Here is a 22,035-nt window from a genome sequence, read left to right as displayed (position 1 = left end):
CCAGTATCTAATTAATATCCGTATTATCATCAAGATCCTCGGAACCCTTATAGTGCATTTGCCTGTCCAGTATTATCGCTGAAGACAAAGTGTATTGCCGTTTACATAAAATAACTGAATCTTTAACTAAAGTAACGTATGGCCGCATTATAGAAGAACACTATGGGCCTTTGAAATCTCTCGGTCGGAGATAGGGAGACTTACTTAGCGCTTTATCGCTCACTTAATGGCTTTCAAAAGCGAATTTCGATTTTAGAAAAGATCTCGATGCTTGATAAGGCTTTAATTGTGCGTTAATTTTACACATTTCATAGTTCACTTTTGTTCGCCTTAGCTCGCAAATTCGTTTGTCGAACAATAATATACACATAAATACAAATAGTTCACGTGATTAGTCATCATTATCATCATCATTATCCTGCCCTTCTCCCAGTCACCTGGGGTTGGCGCAACATGTTTTCTCCTTCCATACTCTTCTATCATATACCATTTCTTCGCTAACTCCCCTCCTACCCATATCGTCTTTCACACAATCCATCCATTTCTTCTTAGGTCTACCTCTTCCCCTAAATCCTTCCACATTCATAGTTAACACTCTCTTAACAACCTCATTTTCATTACGTCTCATCACATGTCCATACCATCCCAAACGTGCACTCCTCAGCTTCTCTGTCACAGGTGCCACTTTCAGACTTCCTCTAACATATTCATTCTCGTTACTCCACATATCCATCGCAACATTCGCATCTCTGCTGCATGCAATCGCCTTTCATCCGCCACTTTCGTTGTCCAACAAGCTGATCCATACAAGACTAGTATAGTATAGTAACAAATTACAGAAGAAAAAAAAACTAAGTTAAAAGTAAATTTTGACAAATAATTTACTCGTAAGCGCGCACGAGTATTACCGCCCTATAAATTACGTGCTGCAAAGCATTCATTCATTGTGATTTGGTCTGACAGTCATAGGGAAATCAACTTGACTATATATGATATATATTTTTATATAGAAATACCCTCTTATTAAAGACCTTAATTCTCTCTCTCTTAAGACTCTTATTAAAGGTCTTAAAAGTTTTAACCAAGTGACGAACAAAACACTCCACATTCGAGCTCACAATACAACTGAGACAACGACCTCACGTCTCAAGGTGGTTGGTAGCATCCACGTTGTGATATTTATGGGCTCAGAGTGCTTAGTGCGAGTTTTTTAACGTTCTCGATAACGTAAAAGTTAACTGAATTTTGTATGGAGTTGGAATGTTTACCTACGTTTGCCGCTAGGGGCGTTGTTTCAACTGCATACAAATTAGAGTTAACTTTTACGCTATCGAGTACGTTAAAAAATTCGCACTAAAAACACACTGACTACCTCTTGATGTGAGCGGGTCCGGAGCTCGCCTGACAATCTAGAGCTCAGTCAGTCTCGTATTAAATACCATTTAAAAATAATAATAACACTTGAAAACATTTAGGAAGTTTATTTATAATCGTCCCGTGCACAAGGCGATTTATCGTTTGACCACGCGCGATAAACTTCCATTGTTCTTTATAAATTATAACTTATGTAGTCTATTGTAGTCTCAAAATAGTAAACAAATTATATTTTAAAGCTGTACCACGCCCCGTTGGTGTTCTGTGGAGGAGCCTGTGGGTATCACAATGTGAATATTTCCATCCACCTTGAGACAAGAGTTCTGTTTCATTTTTCAACAAATCAAATCAAATTGGAACGCATGACTGTTGCATGTCGGAAATAAAGCGAAATGGTGATACCTACCCGTGCGGACTCATAATATGATCTGTAATTACGCATATCTAAAGATATTTAGTAAGTATTTTTTACACAATGTTATTGCAGTATGATGGCAATCGTTCGTGAAGACATGTCGGTATATATTTTTTTTACTACGCAAAATTTCGTATCTAGCTGTATTTAAAAAGTTTTACATATTAACCATTATCCGCCATCTTGAAAAGAATTTGAAAATAATATTTTAGCTACAATTATTACGATAACAAAATATGTGTTTCAAAATGTCACCATAAACATATTGTATTAATACAGCATCATTTTGTGAAACATTATTGTGGCTTTCGACGCGTCCACGCATAACCTTAACAAATTAGTTTCACATTTCTGTTTTATTACTGTTCTTAAATTAATTCTATACGTGATTATTTTGTTACAGTCATGTCTCATTGAGCTATGAGATTTATATTTGAGTGAACGTTTTATTGTAAAGGAAAAAAAAAGTTGGCGCGAAAATAAATATGTTAGAGCGCCATCTATCGTCGAATGAAAATACTAAAGTGCATCTATTATTTGCAAAATGCGGCAATATTTAACGATTAAAATGTATGCTATTTCTTCTGAGACTTTTATCGAAGGTTGGATAATTGTATGACTAGGTACTCTATAGGTTTTATGGGTTTTCTATAGGACTACGTTCATTCTAGATGTTCTTTATAGCTTGGGAACTCCCGTTCTGAGGAAGAGTGTGTTAATTTCTAATATTATAAAAGAAAAAAAATGTGCGTGCGGAGGGCACCGCGTTATGATCGCTTATTAAATATATAAAACTGTATTGTAGTTAAGCGTATTATCCTGCACGTGTACGTCCCATCATTATCCTTATTTTTGCCGCGTGTACTGAAATGTCCGACTTGAAGGGTGGGAGAGTTTTACAATTGAGATATGAAGAAACAAATATGTAGAGCGACGAAAACAAATCTGATCAAAATTGGTCCTCGTGGTATTAAAATCGTCAAAAAAACTACTTCTTCACATCTACGGATAAAGCCTTTGGAATGTACTACATATATTACTGCTGCATACCAGTTTTCATAGCTTTAACCAGACAACAATATTGTATGACTGAGTCATTGTTGAGCAGAGCGAACTTCTATTGCACGATAGGAAGTGGTTTTCTTTAAGCGACCCCAGTTGTAAGGTCACGGTCATTGTGTGGGCGAGTCTCGGCTTAGACAAGTCTTGCATGGGCGAGTCTCTTCACCGAACAGTGTCTCGAAGGCTTATTTATTTTGTTTATTATTTACGTTACCAGAACCGCCTTGCCGCACTGATTTATTATTGATGGTAGGACCTCTTGTGAGTCCGCGCGGGTGGGTACCACCACCCTGCCTATTTCTGCCGTGAAGCAGTAATGCCTTTCGGTTTGAAGGGTTGGGGCAGCCGTTGTCACTATACTTGAGACCTTAGAACTTGTATCTCAAGGTGGGTGGCGCGTTTACGTTGTAGATGTTCATGGGCTCCAGTAACCACTTAACACAAGGTGGGCTGTGAGCTCGACCACCCATCTAAGCAATAAAAACAAAACTGACAAAGCTATCAATCTCCGCTGTAATGCAGTCGAGCTTTTCAGTCGGAAAGCTGTTACTTGAATTTGATTGAAACATTGAGTTTAGGTTACCGGTGTTCACGCAGGTGTGAATGAGCTCCCCGAAAGCTTAGCTAAAAACCTGTCTACACCAGACACCAACAGAATCCAAATAATTTTTTAACAGACTATTGTGGTTCTGCTTATTTCAAATGAAGATAACCATTCTTGAATAAAAGTGAAGGTAACAACGGTCATTCACCTTGCAAGAGTCCGTAGCACGTGTTTTTCGAAAATCTCTACGTGCAGGTGCAGGTCTGATGGTGATAACTAAAAACACCGCCCAAATTTTAAACGAATCTTCCCAGAGAATTTTCATAAATCTAATAATTTATTATCTTATTTTATCGATTATCCGACTCACTATACATCAAAAGTACATTAGGCACATGCCTATAATCCACGCATATCTCTGATTCCGTAATTATATTATGCACATTTTTCTAATTTAACTAATGATTCATAATAAATTCAATTAGAGAAATTTAATCAAAATGTATCAAAAATATCAAAAAGTGAAATTTGTTGTAGCTTAAAAAAAATACACAGTAAAACACCAGTCTTAGATATTTTTTTTTTAGTCTAGTAATTAAAACAAAAATTAGTAATTAAGTAAATAAATAAAAAATAGTCTTAGTAATTAAAATAAAAACAGTGAAATCAGTGAATTTTCGAAGCTTTCAACGACCCAATTACTAACCAAAAACCGTTCGCCTAATTAAGAAAGATACACGTTTTACTTACGTCTGGCAAAGTTGTGATTAACTCGACGTGTTTATACTGCTCGCCTGCAGCCAATGTAGGACTTTGCCACCAAGTTGAAGTGTCTCCGTCCAGTGCGTGTGATGGCGGATGTCTGCGGAAAGACGAGCCGTCCGGACCCTCGCAGATATCACAGACGGTTCCACGCCTGGATATTATATCATCTATGAGATTTACACTAACCACAGCGAGAAACAAACATAAAAATATACATATATACATATACTCACGGAATAGATAACTTATTTATCTATTCCGTGCATATACTGGTGGTAGGAGCTCTTGTGAGTCCGCGCGAGTAGGTACCACCACCCTGCCTATTTCTGCCGTGAAGCAGTTATGCGTTTCGGTTTGAAGGGTGGGCCAGCCGTTGTAACTATACTTGAGACCTTAGAACTGATATCTCAAGGTGGGTGGCCCATTTACGTTGTAGATGTATATGGGCTCCAGTAGCCGCTTAACACCAGGTGGACTGTGGGCTCGTCCACCCATCTAAGTAATAAATATATATATATATATATATATATAGCCCAACCTCCGCTGTGCACAACAGTCGGTAAATTACTTCGATCTGTATTCGAGAATAAAGAATCAAAAATATTTGACATACGAGATATGCAAGCTTACAAAAGCGAGCGGAGTCATAGAAACGAAAGTACACACAAAGCACGACTGAGCTTTTCATAGTCAAATCACTTACTTTCCCGGCGTGTCCCGACAATATTCTTCTTCTCCATCTTCTCCGCAAGTCGCATTGGCCGCGATCACAGAGTACGGCGCGACGTCTAGCGGAGCGGGCAACAAGCCGCTAACCGCTGCGCTCGTGACCGTGTCCACATCACTCACGGTCGTGCTCGCGAGCCGGTCCAGCACCGCCCGGCCTACGACAAACCAAATTGCATAATGTTCAATTCTACTATTACATAAAGACTTATCTACTTAATCCCCAACTCCTAATATTTAGTAGTAGTTATTAGTTTCGATCTCGCATATTTGCAGCCCTCTTGCCCATATCTGCCGCCAAATATTTTGGTTTGGTAACTGTAAGTAGGTCCAAAGTCAATTCAAAATCCTATATTTGTTGACAGTGAGACCGATAATTTGAATTGAGTAGAGCGCGGCATTGTGAGTCAGACACAATTAATAATGTCATGTCGTGAAGTCCATGCTTTAGCGTTATCTATAGTCTCAAGTGCATCCAGATGTTTCTGTCGCTCCTTTGTTATTGTGATCTGAACCTATACAAACAGTGTTATGCACTATGCGGCTAAAGTCCAATGTAATGTATATTATGCACTGTACTGTTTCCTGGTGTTGCATCTTTCAAACACATGAAATTGCTTCGTGGCGAAAAATAGTAGAGAAACGAGACCACCCCTGTGAATACACGATCTTTGTGACCGGCAATTATGCTAATTTATAATTACTTGTAGTCGCCCGGTAGTCGAAATTCGACTATAATTAATTTAAATTATAGGTTTGAAAATTGTTAAGGGTCTATTCTCAAAGACTATCATAGACCTCTATAATAACAAATTTCGCCAGGGATACACTATAGATAAAAATGTTAAGTGTATTATCTATGAATAATATTGAAGACAAACAATATTAATTTGTTCTCAATTTGACCACAGGCTAACAATAAACAAAAGAGTTATAATATATGCGTGTGTGTTTCAAATACGTGGTAGTGTGTGTAATGTTTTTTTAATTGGTTTTAAGGTGGTTTTAAGTATTTTACGCACAATTTCAAAAAAATATTAGTATTCTGCACTCCTTCTCTATATAAACTATAAGTGTGGAAATTTTCATACTCCTCCGTCCGCGGAATTTTCTTAAAAAAGTGTACAAAGTTTTTGCTTCACGTATTAATTTATAGATTTCATGCTTGAAATTATAGTACAGATCAGAATACAGAATTCCTTAAACTGGGAAATGGGAGTTTCCTAAAAATAGTTTCATGGAAACAAAAGTGTTGAAATGATTCATTTTGCGTTGAAAATAATGTTGACACTCATAATACTTTATCATTATGAGGGCAGTTGATCTAGTAACTTGAATGACAAACATGTGTGTTGAATGAATAACATCCACGAAACATCCGCACTTACAACACGAGGCGAATATTGGATTGGAGCATTTGGATGTCTTCTTTATGGCGTGGTCATCCGCTATGTTATGATGATATAAATTGAATGAAGTATTTTAGGAATTCTTCCTTAGCCATGCGAAATGTTTTATACAGTCGTCATCGTGGGCTAAAGGATAAGACGTCCGGTGCATTCGTATGTAGTGATGCAACGGTGATGCAACGGTGTTCGAACCCCGTAGGCGAGTACACATTTTTCTCATGAAATACGTACTCAACAAATGTTCACGATTGACTTCCACGGCGAAGGAATAACATCGTGTAATAAAAATCAAACCCGCAAGATTATAATTTGCGTAATTACTGGTGGTAGGACCTCTTATGAGTCCGCACGGGTAAGTACCACTACCCCGCCTATTTCTGCCGTGAAGCAGTAATTGCCAGTTACATTATTCACATTAGATACATACATATTATATACTTTTTTGGCGTTAGCTATTTTTACTATCCTCTGTGTTTTTCTAAAGATCATTTTCATCACGCACCACGCGGTTCGGTAATCAGCAAGCCCACTGAGTTTCTCGCCGGATCTGCTTAATGGGTAGGGGTAAGCACTGCTCTTGCTAGGGCTGGTGTTAGTAAATTCGCCCGGCTGAGCTCCGCGAGCTCACCTACTCGCTCGATGAACCTAACATAACCCTCCCCTCAAGGTTACTATAATATGTAGGCAAAAAAAATGGTTATGAACATCCGGTCATTCATCAAACGGCGACATAAAAAGTTCTTCAGGGTACGCAGCGGCATAACTATGCCCCTGGCGGCTACCAACGGCCATTAGAGACGCTGACAACTTACCACAAAATGGGTCATGGATGGTAATAAATAGTTCAAACAAATAAATTTATTACTTTTGTTCATAGTTAACCCGTCGTAAGAAAGCAGGGCCGTAATTACCAAAAGATCGAATAAATAAAAAGTTCAAACCCATTAATTTTAAGACGAAAAAAGTATGTTACAGAGGAATTATGAAATTAATCTCCTTTGCCTTCATTCCCATAACATTTGAAAGAAAATTTGTAATTTACTTGGAATCTTGTTAAGAGATAATTTAAACATTAATCATTGGACTTTACAGGGGCGTACTCGGTTAATATTTTGGGAACGCTTGAGGACTCCTTCCGACGCCTATCGCATTATCAATATTTTTAATCAGTATAGTCAGATATCATAACATGCTAGAATTATGTAACTATACTTGAGACCTTAGAACTTTTATCTCAAGATGGGTGGCGCATTTACGTAGATGTCTATGGGCTCCAGTAACCACTTAACTCCAGGTAGGCTGTGAGATCGTCCACCTATGTAAGCAATAAAAACAAATGTACACAAGAAAATAACTTATGAAAACCAAAAAACGAAGTATTCCTTTTAGTATGCTCAGAAATTGATACAGGCAGAGGAATATTTCTCAGTACATACGAACTCTACACGCGTTCACGAGTGATTTTGAAGTGGGTAATTAAAATCGTAAAATATTATAAATTTACGTTAATTGATTGTATAGCATCGCCAGCTCGGATAAAAACCCCATTTCAATAACATAATAGTTTTCATTGAGTCATTTTAGAACACCCTGTATAAGATGTCGTGAGAGCCATAAGTGTGACTCACAAAATTTAGCCCGAGTGCGTCTCTGGGTCACTTTAATCGTCCCACTAAACAAACGTACATTTGTATGTAAACAACTTACATAAAGTATTTCCTGTGCGCTCGGCCGTTTCCTGGCGTTATTACATACATTTAGAAACATGATCACTGGACGCTCTCTTCACTTAGTGCCATCGCTTAAGTAAGGGGTGTTATAGGACTTGGAATTACGCACGTTTAACTCGACTACCGAGCTAGCTAACTGTACTTATTAATTAAGAAACACAATTTAAAATAATTACAGTATTTACGTTTCTTTCATTACGGAAGATCTTACCGCTGGTAGGACGCGTTTAGCCTACTACTACCTGTACAGTACCTTTGTTAAACAACGATGCAATCATGCTTTTACTGGCGGTAGGACCTCTAGTGAGTCCTCACGGGTAAGTACCACCACCCCGCCTATTTCTGTCGTGAAGCAGTAATGCGTTTCGGTTTGAAGGGTGGGGCAGCCGTTGTAACTATACTAAGGCCTTAGAACTTATATCTCAAGGTGGGTGGCACATTTACGTTGTAGATGTCTACCAGATGTGCACCAAGGGAGAAAAGTAGGACATCTCATCTTACACGCGGGAGGAAATGTCCTACTTTTCTGCCTTAGTGCACAATGTACTATAGAATTTCGGTCGAGTGCTTTGGTTGGAAGGTTGATTGGGAAGATTGGAGAGAAGATGCGGAAATGATGATAGCAGTCCTAGTCACGTCTCGTATCTTCTGATTAAGAGCCATACTAAAGTGTAAGATCTTCTTACCACAAATTAAAAGTTAAAAGAAACCAAAATCCAAACTGAGTTTCTCAAACCAAACTTCTAAGCATGGTGGTCTCTTTTTCATATAAATTCCAGAAAACAATTCAAACGTTAAAGTTCAATTATCACTACAACCCTTCGCTTCACCTGTACTATTTATATAGAGATCAGAACCTATAGAGCCGTACAAACAAATAAGTTTCTAAAAAGTATCTACATTATAATAATACTATTTTCTCGTCTGTTTGTCAATCGATCTTTTTAGTGTAGCTATTGGCGAGTTTTGGTACTATTAATAAAATTTTGGTAAAGTTTTTTTTCTCCGCACTTATACCCGATAAATTTTCAATTAAAGATAAAAAAAGGATTTACTTTATATGTATTTATAATTTTTACAAAAAAATTATCTAAATCTTGAGGTGGAAGCTATTTTGGTTCAGTTTCAAAATAATCATGAACACTAGTTGTACTTAATAAGTTTTATTTACTGCCATCTCACACTTTAAACATAAAAAGCTATGCAGTTGATATAATCATCGTTCAATTTTACTAGTGAATAACAGACCAATAGCCATTAAGTGCCTCCACCATTCTCTCCACCATAAATTTTTCCACGACGTTATTTTCAGTTCTAAACAGTAATGTATACTGTGGTATCAAACAGGACTCATGGCAAACGATGTTACAACAAACCTGTTATGTATTTATTTGATTAATTGCAGTTGTGAAGGTGTTAGGGACGTGTTAATTAAGAACTTGGTACAATGAAGATTTCAGTACATTATACAAGTCCTTATCCTACCAACATTCTATTTCGTACGCGAAGTATTTGTATGCATTATTTGAATGTGAAACAACTGTTACTACTAGAGAACAATTGATATATTGACCTCGGAATGTAGCATTGGCTCTACCATTTATGAGCTTTGGTAAACGTTAAACACTACTACTCGTAATACACTTCTATACATAGATAAACTCCTTCTCCCTCTTTTGGCTTTAATATAGGCCATCAGCGAAAAGATTAAGCTACCAGGTTTTAAAATAAGCGACGCCTGCACGTCCGCTTCCCAATACTGTTAGTAGCATGTTTATTTTGCGGCGCGAGATTATTTTAAACAACGCCGCTGTTAATGTCTCGGTCACGGAGTTAGAAACACTCACGATTTTATGATGCGACTTTTTTATCGGTTTAAATTTGTTTAATTTTTTATTTTGCAGAAATCTATTGACTTCCACCTGCACATGGCGGGTGATATGCTGGACTTATTGAATCGAGTAAAACAAGTAGTTAGCCAAGCCATGGACAACGGCAATGTTAGGGGCATTGTTGAGCCGCTACCTACGGCTTAAAACTTCGTTTTCAAACCTCGTTTCACGAAAGATATATCATGGTGAGTTCATTCTAAAGTGGGATGGTCTGTGTCCACGCTCAGGTGAAATAATAAGTCGGTTTGTGGAAAAATTAATTGAGTAAAAATTATTTGGAAACTTTATGAAAAAAGGCGCCAAAGTTGTGATTGAGTGAAAAATGCACAGATAATGTATAAAATCAGCATATCGTCGCTGTCAAACCAAAATCTGCTATGTGTAAAAACTTTTTTTTTAATTAACGAGTAAAAACATTGTCGTTTAAAATTTTCTATGAAGGTGAATTTTTAGGAACTAAAAATTCAAATTTTATTATTAATTTTACTATTTTTTTTATATCAAATGAAAGCTATAGGTAAATATTAAAGCTATAGGAACATAACAGTTTTTTTATACGGTAGATAGGGCTATGAACTACGAAAAAGCCAAAAAGTAAAAATCTCAAAAAGTGCACATAGCAAGGTTTTGATTTGACAACGACGATATGCGCTTCATTTCACACCGTGAAGTTCTCGAATAGTCGGTGGTAAGAAAAATCTGAAAACTGACTACGAACATTGCTCCGACGACGGGTGCGTGACTGTTTGAGAAATACGAAAGAAAACATAAAAAAATGAAGTACACTTAGAGCTTAAAAATGATCCGAATGTCCTCCTACTTACACAGAACTAATTGCTCCGAAACGTATTTTTCATTTTGCTCTTTGGATCAGTTTGTAGCTCATCTTAAAAACGGCTTCGACACATTACGACGGAACTTGCTTTAATAAAATGTCTCTATGAATCATTTATCCAATTTATTTTTAGAGCTCCGATAATCATTAAAAAACATACTCAAGGAACTTTTTAATTGCATTCTTACCTGTTGTTCGAAGCAGCCATGCGTTTCTGTTTGTATGGTGGGAAACAAGTTACAATAGAAATTACCCTTCAACCACGTATTTCAAAGTAGACACTTTCATACTCTGAGAGACACCCAGTTTTGATGCAATTCTCTAAATGCATATATAGTACCCACTTTTAAAATATGGGTTCTAAAGTAACTCGTAGATAATTTAAGAAATAAGTATCAAAATTTGTCGACAATATCATTAATCGTGACGTCAAAGTTGGATTCACTCTAACCACTGCGCTGTACTAGCTCAACCGCCGAAGTGTTTACGAAGCGGCACGAGTCTTCCTATTTTAAAAGAATATAGTTTGTTTTGACTTCACACTGATGAGTTACTGTTCTATGTCTTGGTTTTACAGAAATAAACACGGAACTTAGAAACTAGCTTAGGTTGACTTATTGCTTACGACACGATTTGTCGTATTATAATCTTAATATATTCCGATTTCTCTCGCGTGCAATGAAGTTTTAATTAAATTGCCGTAATTAAATATAGACAATATTAAGCTCCTGTTCTAAACAGGGCGACGGCAGTTTTCCTGTAAAACCATTACCAACGAGTGCTATTCTTTGACCATCTACAGTAATCTATATAAAATAAATACTAGCTACATATATGCGAACGTTGCAAAATGACACACTAAGTTCCCCTATCATCGAACGTGACCGTAGAGTTCAAAGACTCGTCGCGAGAATAGCACACAATGTGCACTGCACTGGACATACCGCAGACCACACTTGTGACGTGTCACTGATTGGTGTAGGCAGAAATATCAAAATCGCATAGCATTAGTATTTTCCGAGAGATTTAGCGAATCGTAGATAGGGATTTTCAATATTTACACAGCATTATATCGCATTTTATGTATAATAGAATAGAAATCGCAGCGCATAAAATAAAACCTCTACTGTTCCAAAATCTTCTGTTAAAATAATAATTAAAAATTAATTAACACTTTTATGACGCTTTGCTCATTTTTTAACCGTCTTAGCCATCTTCCTTTTCTCTGTCATTCTGTGTGTCATTCTTTTCTCTTTCTTTCCGTTTTCTCTCACTCACATCTTAACGCTCCGTTCCATACTCTTTTCATACGTTCCGTTTTACCAATCCTACATTATGACTCGAAACTACGTTAAGAATGCTATTATTTATTTTCTTTTTTTTCTTTTGTAGACAGAGGAGCATACGGCCCACCTGATGGTGAGTGGTTACCGTCTCCCATGGATGACAGCAATGCTAGAGGCAGAGCCGATCCTACCCCTTAATAGCCTCCACGACTTAAGTTCTCTAGTTATTTTTAATTTTAATTTTTTTTATTGCCTTATAGGCAGATGAGAGCATACGGCCCACCTGATGGTGAGTGGTTACCATCGCTCATGGGCGTCAGCATGGGCATTCTTTTTCATCATCTGTATGCATACGGAATATGCATACGTGCATGCGGAACCTGTGCTACTGATGATGACTAAATACAGTCGATCATGGACATGAGTAAAACCAAGCCGTTGCGAACTGCTTAGAAGAATATGCCATAGCTCTCGAAAAACGCCGTGAAGGATTTTCATTTCAAGGCCAGATAAAAATATTTTTCAAAACTGACTGTGGATGAAGACACTGCTTAGAGATAATATAGAAGGACTCTGCTTTGGTGACGGAGGGTGCGATGGTAAAAAGGAGATAAAGAAGTCATCTCGAATAATTCCTCAAAGCACTCCCCATGGAAAATACAGTACAAACCACATAGAGAACCGAAGTCTCTCCGTGGATTCAGAGGCTCCATACGATCCGGGTGATTATTTCGAAAAGTAGAAAACTCTTAAAGTATCAACAGCCTTAAAACTTAAATACTAAATTTAAGACGGCGTAATACCATCATCATCATCATCAGCCCATAAATGTCAACTCGGCATAAAACAACACAATAGCAATGACGATGTTTCTTTTTTACCTTGGATAGGTAAAACAACAACCAAACTCGCGCACTTTGCTTTATCAGGAATTAAAAGGGCTCTAGAATTACCGTATTAGCTCGGGCTCTTAGATGCGCCGATAGCTCGCTTCAGGCGCGTCATTAACATTCGCGATCGAAATCATTTTCAGCAAATTGACGCGCTCGGTGGCGAGCCTCCATTTGAATAAGTACTTTATCTTCCACAACGCCTTTAAAAGCTAAATGGAACATGGGCTTATAGTGCGGCGTGTTGATTTTTTTAGAACTTGCCTGAGTTTTTTTTTTGTTGCCCTTGTAGGCAGACGAGCACACGGCCCACCTGATGGTGAGTTTTCACCGTCGCCCATGGAGTTCAGTAATGCCAGGGGCAGAACCAAGCCGCTGCCTACCGCTTAATAATCTCCACAAGCGTCGTTTGAAGAAGGACATGTCATAGCTCATTGCATAGCCGGATGGTACGTGGCAAAAAAGACCTCTAGAAACGCACTGTGGATGACCGCAGTGGCTCCAGGTAGTCTGGACGAACTCTACTCCGGTGGCGGGCGGTGCGATGGTAAAAACGAGATGCCGGTATCATCTCGAACAATTTCTCAGAGCACTCCCCATGGAACATACGGTACAAAATACAGAGGGAACCGAAGTCCCTCCGCAGACCCAGAGATTCCAAACGATCCGCTTGCCTGAGTATGTTAATTTGATCCTAAATTAATGTTATATGTAGCTTAGGGGAGGGTTTTAAGGACCTGTTTAAAATTATCCCATCATTTTGTTTTATCGTCGCAATGGCCGCCATTAGAACTCAGTTCGTCCTTACTACCTATATTTTTATTTCATTTTTATTGCATAGTTGTGTGGTCACGAGCTCACAGTCCACCTGGTGTTAAGTGGTTACCGGAGCCCATAGACATCTACAACGTAAATTCCACCACCCACCTTGAGACATGACTTCTAAGGTCTCAGTTTTTACAATACAACGTCTGCCTCACCCTTCAAACCGAAACGCATTACTGCTTCACGGCAGAAGATCTTTCCAGAGATCTTTGTTATTAGCCGGTTCCTGAGTATCCTGACACGTCCTTGTTCAAGCGAGGTTTGAGTTGTATGCCGTGGGCAGTAGCTTCACTGCGCTCATAGCATCACTGGCGTCTTCAACCGGTGATCATTCAACATCGGTTGGAGTGTACGGTTTGTCGAAAGCAATAAAAAAATTGAAAGAAAAATAACTTTTTTTTTTAATATAACTGGCAGCCGATCACGGTTGCTAAGTTTAGGTCATTTGAAACACGAAGTCCAAGTCGTATTGTATAATGATTGCCTTATCCTAAAAATCGGAACACGTGATTGCTTCGTGGTGGAAATAGACGTAATGGTGGCACTCTCCTGTGAGGCTACCTTTCTATATTTGCAGAAAGACATCCTTCAAAGGTAGGTTTTTGTATTGAGACTAAAAAGCATTGATATCTTGTCACAACAAGTAGTATTCTTTTTATTTCGGTATGTCTATGGTGACTACTCTATAACAGGTAGACGGTAAGATCATCTTTTCATGTAGTTTTTAATTGATTTAACTTCTATACTATGGTCTAAATAATGACTTACATTATCAATATGTTCCTAACATGGAAACAGACTCATTATTCTCATAAAAATCCTCAAGCTTCCGTATTTGGTGTTCGCTAATGAGCTTACGGGAGCTTCTCGGACTCTGGCGTGTAAGGCGGCGACAGGAGGTTCATTGTAACTCGACTTTTTTTTTTATTAATTAACCACTCGACCATGGTCGAGAAAGGAGTTATTTTTGGGAAGAAATCGCCGGTTCACCGCCCCACTCCACGAATGCGAACGACGAATTGTTTATTTACCTTAATTGCTGAACAGCAATCGAGTTCACCACACACCTGGTGCTATAAGTACCCAGCGATACGTAGTTTCGAGTTTCGGATTAGGTGTTTAACTTTCAATCCGCGATTTTTTACCATTATTTTTATTTTTATTGCTTAGATGGGTGGCTTACAGCCCGTCTGGTGTTCAGTGGTTACTTGAGTCCATACACATCTACAACGTAAATGCGCCACCAACCTTGAGATATAAGTTCTAAGGTCTCAGTATAGTTACAACGGCTGCCTCACCCTTCAAACCGAAACGCATTGCTGCTTCACGGCAGAAATAGGCGGGTTCGTGGTATATACCCGACTCACAAGAGGAACTACCACCAGTAGAAAGGTTTTCGCGTGACAGTCGGATGTTTGGGAACAGTAAATGTCAGATCAAATGTTTTAATTAGTTCAATAAAGCTGGACGATAAGGAGATGCTGCCGCTATACTCGACATATCAGATATTCTAAGTTTACTTAAGTCGTAAAACTATTGTACTATGACTGGTGGTAGGGTTCTGTGTAGAAGCCCGCCCGGGTCGGTACCACCGTCCTGTCTATTTCTGCCGCAAAACAGTAATACTGTGTTCCGGTCTGAAGGACAGGATAGCCGGTGTAGCATACATAAGGCTGCCCATCCAGGCCAGGATAGGCAGCGCATCTGAGTCACTGATGTAGTTTGGATGTCTATGGGCGACGGTTATCATTTCCCATCAGATGAGCCGTAAGCTCGTCTGCTATAGAAAGCAATAAAAAAAAAAAAAAAAAGTTGTTAAGCTATTATACGTTCTTATCAATTACATATTATGATGTGTTTTATTCCAAAGACAGGTGAACGAACTCACAGCCTCAGAGAACTGAAGTTTATAGATATCATACATAACGTAAATACCGCCAACCACCATGAGATTTGATGTCTGTGTCTCAATAGTATCGTAATTACGCAAATTAATTCGGTTTTCGATTTTTATTTGTATTATTATATGAAGGCATGTATGTTATTCCTTTATTGTGGAAGTCATTCATGAACATGAGCTAACAGCGTTTTTCAATGGAAAACTTTGTATTGGCTGCGGGATTTGAACACTGGTCGCATCACTCATTCGGAGTAGTACACCGGACGTCTTATCCTTTAGGCCACGACTGTATTACTATCTTCCATGTCTTTATTGATCTGTATTTCGAGCACAGATTATACTCGTACAACGAATATAATTCGATGCTTGTTCTTTTCCCGCCATATTTTTGTTTATCGACGAAAAATATAAAATAATAATTTTAGATGTGAAACTTTACAAGTATTAGCGTCACTTATTTAAGGAAAACTATTTATGGAATATCACCTCTTAAAAATACATAATATGGCACTTTGAGAATAGTTTATTACAGTAGCTATGGAGTTAGGATTGCATTTTAATTCAAGTCTGATTATTGTATGATTTTGAGCAGACCGCCCCGATGAAGGAAGGGAGCGGTTAATCTAAATCTCATCAGAAGTGCTCTCAGGAGTGTTCGTGGTTGGGCCTAATGTAAGGCAGTGCGCCATGACAATCGTTTTATCGTTGCCACCGCTGACTACTCCCCGAATACTGATCATGCAGAAGCCAGTCACCGTCGACGCCCTAGAAACGTCCTTACGGATCCATCAGATCCAATAACTCTTGCATTAGGCGCCTTCAGCTCTAACACTAGGAGCAGTGTTAGGGACCCCGCTAACCGTCCAACCTAACCCATGCATCAGCCCGCTGAGTTTCTCGCCGGATCTTCTCCACGGGTCGCGATTCTGATACGGTAGTAGATTCATTAGCGAAGCAACTATTCCTGAGTTGTTAGGTCTTCTTTGTAGGTGCTCGGGCAGCTATTAGCAAACCCCACCCCTCCTAACTGAGCTTTTGCTCGCCCACCGGTCTTGGTGAAACTGGAAAGACCTCACCAGTAATACCTCATTCGTAAAAAAAAGGTTGGGCCGCATCTAAACATTGTTATAAAATCACATTGTTCAGGTGGCTAGACCTCATCACCCAAGGTAGAGTAATAAAAATATATTCATTCAAAACAGCTGAATAGTTTTGAAGAGCGAACTCATTCTTTAACAATGCTTAAATGAGTATTGTCCATTTGAGCGTGGCGAATGAGCTTAGGCTCGGCACATACTGTTGCGGGGAAGGCTCAACCGGCGCTATTGTTGCAGAATTGGTTTTATTTTCATTACGTAATTTAATTATTCTAATTTAAATAAATATTCGTTTGGAGCATGGGTCTGCGGAGGGACTTCGGTTCCCTCTGTATTTTGTACCGTATGTTCCATAGGGGGTGCTCTGAGGAATTCCTTGAGATGATCCCCTCATCTCCTTTTTATCACCGCACCTCCCGCCATCGGAGCAGAGTTCATCCATATTATCTGGAAATGAACTCCCCTCCACGGTGTTTCCCGAGCGCTATAACATGTCCTTCTTCAAACGAGGCTTGTGGAGAGTATTAAGCGGTAGGCAGCGGCTTGGCTCTGCTCCTAGCATTGCTGAAGTCCATGGGCGACGGTAATCACTCACCATCAGGTGGGCCGTATGCTATTCTGCCTACAAGGGTAAAAAAAATATGCTTAGACAGCTAATTTTAAATTTATCAGATAAATAACTTTATATCACTTGCACTGCTTCAGTGTTATATAGCCAATTTGTATTTGACTATTGACATAGCTTATGAGTCAGTAACGGTCATTGCTTCTATTATTAGTAGCTGTCCATTGTGTATCCAGGGTTTTTCATTACGTAGATTGTTGATTGATCTCACGGCTCACCCGATGTTAAACAGATACTGGAGCTCATAGACATTACAAGTTCATCGTCGCCATCTTCTATTAAACTCGACATCGCAATAAAGCTTTTTTAAATACATATGCTAGTCTCAGTATTTGTTGAATAAGCATTTACTACCACAATTCACTCTACAAAACTTGCATACGCCCCGTCATGGCGTATGCAAGTGTAGTGTTCGCTCACGCGGCCCGCACCAACTTGAAACCCCTTCAAGTTATTCAATCCCATTTTTGCAGGACAGCCGTCGGAACATCATGGTTCCTAAGGAACGTGGATCTCCATGATGACCTGGAGCTTGACTCAGTCAGTAAGTATCTACAGTCGGTATCATTGCGCCACTTTGAGAAGGCGGCACGACATGAGAACCCTCTTGTCGTGGCCTCTCAAGGCAATCAGCATAGGTAGGAAAAAAATTACCACAATTAGGTACGTCTAATTTTTTATTGAAGAGTCCAAAGTCCTCGCCTAAAACTTAAAAATATATTTTTTCTAAAAATACTCCGATGTGCCACAAGTACAAAGCGACTATTGTATCGCTCAGCGTGTGTCTTGCCTAACCGAATGTATTGTTGGACCGGCGGACCGCCCCGAGCGCCGGCGCCCTGGGCTCCTATCTGGACCCGAGCGAATGCGCGATACATCTAACCGTTTCAAAATATTTCCTGTTTAAAATATTGAGTAATAAAAAAAAACGTTCAATTCAAATTAACAAATCCATTGTTGTATTTTCATAATTTCTTTTTTTTTCCTACCTATTCGCTGGTAGCCTAAGAGGCTATTTCAGCTACGCCCGGACGGGGGGGTGAGCTCACGGACTCAACCTGAGAGAATTTGCTAACACTAGCCCTAGCAAGAGCCGTGCTTAGGAGATTTAACCGGCGGATCGGAATCGAGACCCACTGAGAAGATCCGGCGAGAAACTCAGTGGGCTGTGTCATATAGCTTAATTCGCTCATCAAACTCTTCGTCGTACCCCACGAGTTCGACGAGGACGTATCGTCAATGAAGACTGACTCGTATACTCTGATCACCTGCACCCTCCAATGTTTTGAACGCGCTTGAAGAAGAAGTCTGACGCAGAGCAGGAAGTTTACGAATAAGATCGGTTAAATGGCTTGTAACACTGACTGATGTCCCATAAGCCCAGGGTTCTATGACAGATCGAAGCTTTTGTTACAGATATCCGGGATCCGTGTATGCTTGTTCTCGTGCGTTTTTTCCTTTTTTTTTATTGCTAACCCGTGCGGACTCACAAGAGGTCCTACCACCAGTAATTACGCAAATTATATTTTTTCAATACTCTTAATACAGAACAGAATGTTAACGCTGTATCATTGTATTGTTGTTATGATATTAGAACGAATGATTCTGAATGGTTTGAATACATAGATACTCTTTGGAGTTTTACCTGACGCACGCCGCCGCTGTCACGACACCCAGACGCCCGTTAAAGGTGTCCTTATGGGCACTTCATTAAATTTATGGCTTCAAACTCGCTTTTAGCTCCACCCGACTCAACCCTCGGACATCGATACAAAAGAACTTTCGAGACAGTCGCAGCCTACGTTCGGAACGGTTTTTGTAATCGTTAATTTGTTATTAGACTTTTAATGATGTTTTTTAAAAGTTCATAAAAGCTGTCGTTAGGTTTTGCAGTAAATGATGCTTTGAGGCTTGAAGCGACAATCGGTTGATATGGATTTTCTTTTTTTTTATGTCCTGATTCATCTGAATAATCCGGCACAATGTTGTATCGAGCAGAATAGAGAGGCTTCATCTCAATAAGATCCCGTTAGGTCACAGAATACACAAAAATTATGTATCAATCACTTTTATAATTAAACCTTTCTATGATTTATAATTTTGCGGCAAACATAGCGAGCTATGAGCGCTCAAAACTATAGGTACCATGCCTATTTCTGCCGCTCAGCCATTATGCGTTTCTGGTTTTAGGCCGAAGAACGCTTCGCACGTTGTTCCAAGCGCCCTTTATGTATTTAGTCACACAAAGGGAACGCGTGGGAAACAAAAATAAACATAAAAATGTTGAGTGTAGAGCTATTTATCGAGACAATTAAGATGTGTTAATTGAACTTTCGTCCACTCGGAACTGGTTTGGGTGCAATTGAAGCAGTGCTCTAGAGATGACCGTGAATGTTATCTTTTAATATCATACTCGATACGTGGGATACTTGTATAGATAGATAAATATCTTCTCATTCTATCACATTATCGTAATTTTACTTCTACTAATAGTTAAAACATTTAGAAATATTTTCCTTCAATCAAGTATATTAGTTGATACTTCTATCCTCAGATAATTATGGCTCTTGCAATTATTCTGACTATTGACTACTCTTTCTACTATTTTCAATTTGCATTCACCTTTTTTATTGTTTAGACGGCAGAAAGAGCTCACGGTCTACCCGGTGTTAAGTGGTCACCAGAGCTCATAGATACAACATGAATTCCACCACCTACCATGAAACATGATGTCCAAGTCACAATCGTATACTGTAACTGTTGTCCCATTCCTCAAACCGGAACGCATTACTGGTTCGCGGCAGAAATAGGCAGAATAGAGCTAACCTTCCCGGTTCGCAATACAGACAAAAAATAATTTAAATAAAACTAACAGGCTGGCTAATAGTAAATTTTATCAACTCTATTTTTTTATTGTACAGGGGCGTTCCGACCCACCACGTGTTAACTCAGTCACCAAAATGTATATCTCGTCTCCCACCATGAGAGGTTGTCGTTTAAATGGTATTTTAATAGCGTCTGTCACACTTTTCAAACAGGAATGTGTGACTGCTCCCAAATCACACTCATTCTACTCTAAAAGTCATATTACGTTGAAAATATGAATTTACTAATGGACATCGCATACCTCCACGATCCAGTGGTGAGTACCATTAGGTTCAGGTCCCAATCCGATTAGCGTCAGAATTATGGTTTTCGCTGTTTGAATGCGTACATTTTGAATTAATTTAAAAAAGGTGGAATTTCTCAATTCAACTGTTTTTTTCTTGTGTTAATTTGGAACTTTTATTTAGTAGAACCTATTTTGATAGTACTTTTTTTATTTGAAACTTACTGTTTCTCATGTGGTCTAATTTAAATTTTATCAAGATCTGACAAGTAAGTAGTCTTTTATAATCTCGAATAATTAATATTGAATTCGACTACATAGATGGTATCCTCATTTTACTTTGTTGAAGTCAGTTTTCGTCTATCGTTAATTTTTTTTTGTGATGATCTGTTCAATATTAAAAATGTTTTAAATACCAAATTAAAATTTCGGGAGTAGTTACACATCGAGGGGGGAAAGGCTGTTTGGTTTAAGCGACATTGCGATTAATACGCGACTTTTTTTTTTTTTAAACCTAAGCTGAGAGCCTTGAGAGGCTATTCCAGCGTAACCTTAACTAGTAGGTGAGCTCACGGGACTCAAACCTGACGACGTTGCTAGCACGAACCCTAGCAAGAGCCGTGCTTCGCAGAATCTACCACCGGATCGGAAACGCGACCCACTGAGAAGATCCGGCGAGAAACTCAGTGGGCTAATACGCGATATTTATCTTTGTAATGAAAGGTGCGTTTTATTCGGTATTAGCATCAAGAGTTCGATGTTTTTAATTTATCTTCAATTAAGTTTCCTCCTTTTATGTAGCTGAAGAAGTTTTCGTTTGTCATGCTATTCTTTCAAAATTTTTAAGCTTTCAACGGTTCTCCTGCGAAGTTACAAAAATGTTTAGCCCACTGAGTTTCTCGCCGGATCTTCTCAGTGGGTCGCGTTTCCGATCCGGTGGTAGATTCTGCCAAGCACGGCTCTTGCTAGGGTTCGTGTTAGCATCGTCGTCAGGTTTGAGCCCCGTGAGCTCACCTACTAGTTAAGGTTCCGCTGATATAGCCTCTAAAGGCTATCAGCTTAGGAAGGAAAAAAAAAGGAAAAATGTCGCTTAAATCAAATAACCTTTCACCTGACGATATGTTCAAAGTCACATATCTTACAAGAATTTTGTCCGTTATTAAAAAAATGTATTTCCAAAAGTTAATAGCTAACGGTTACCATTGATCTGAGACATTAATTTTTATTGTCGTTGGTCAGAAAAAGTTATCGCTTAACTGTAGAGCTGGTTGTAAACAGCATCAGCAAAAATATTTTCATCGCATGTAAACGCTAAAAGGTAGAAGTTTTCGAAATCATACATTTACACGAGATGGGTTTATATATGCAAGCCTGCCGATAAAATGTTATCAGAGCCTATAAAAACAATGAAAAGACTGCATTAACTCCATTTATCCCTCTCCTCATACATCTAACATACAATTAGTATGAATATAGAGAAATAATTCGAGTTATGAGAAGGCTGAAAGTTATTGATAACGGGACCAAATTTCCTCAAACATGGTGAGTTTA

At 38.8% G+C, this 22,035-nt stretch overlaps 1 protein-coding gene across 2 annotated transcripts in view; it reads right to left on the bottom strand.

The window, feature by feature from the left end:
• The window catches only part of LOC101746347 (laminin subunit alpha lam-3), a 150,379-nt gene that overhangs the window by 107,387 nt on the left and 20,957 nt on the right, over nucleotides 1-22,035 (bottom strand). For both annotated transcript variants that reach the window (XR_005244604.2, XM_038010598.2), the window contains exons 2-3: nucleotides 4,864-5,044; nucleotides 4,146-4,311 (exon numbers count right to left, since the gene is read on the bottom strand). Coding sequence is in view for 1 of the 2 variants with exons in the window: in XM_038010598.2 (XP_037866526.1) it covers nucleotides 4,146-4,311; nucleotides 4,864-5,044 (347 nt within the window). In the remaining variant the exon portion in view is untranslated. The remainder of the gene's footprint in view (nucleotides 1-4,145; nucleotides 4,312-4,863; nucleotides 5,045-22,035) is intronic.

Source organism: Bombyx mori, chromosome 4 (assembly GCF_030269925.1).
Source record: "Bombyx mori chromosome 4, ASM3026992v2".
NCBI classification, from domain to species: Eukaryota; Metazoa; Arthropoda; class Insecta; order Lepidoptera; family Bombycidae; genus Bombyx; species Bombyx mori.
Note: the sequence above shows the minus strand (reverse complement) of the source record. Positions and strands in the feature narration are given on the sequence as shown.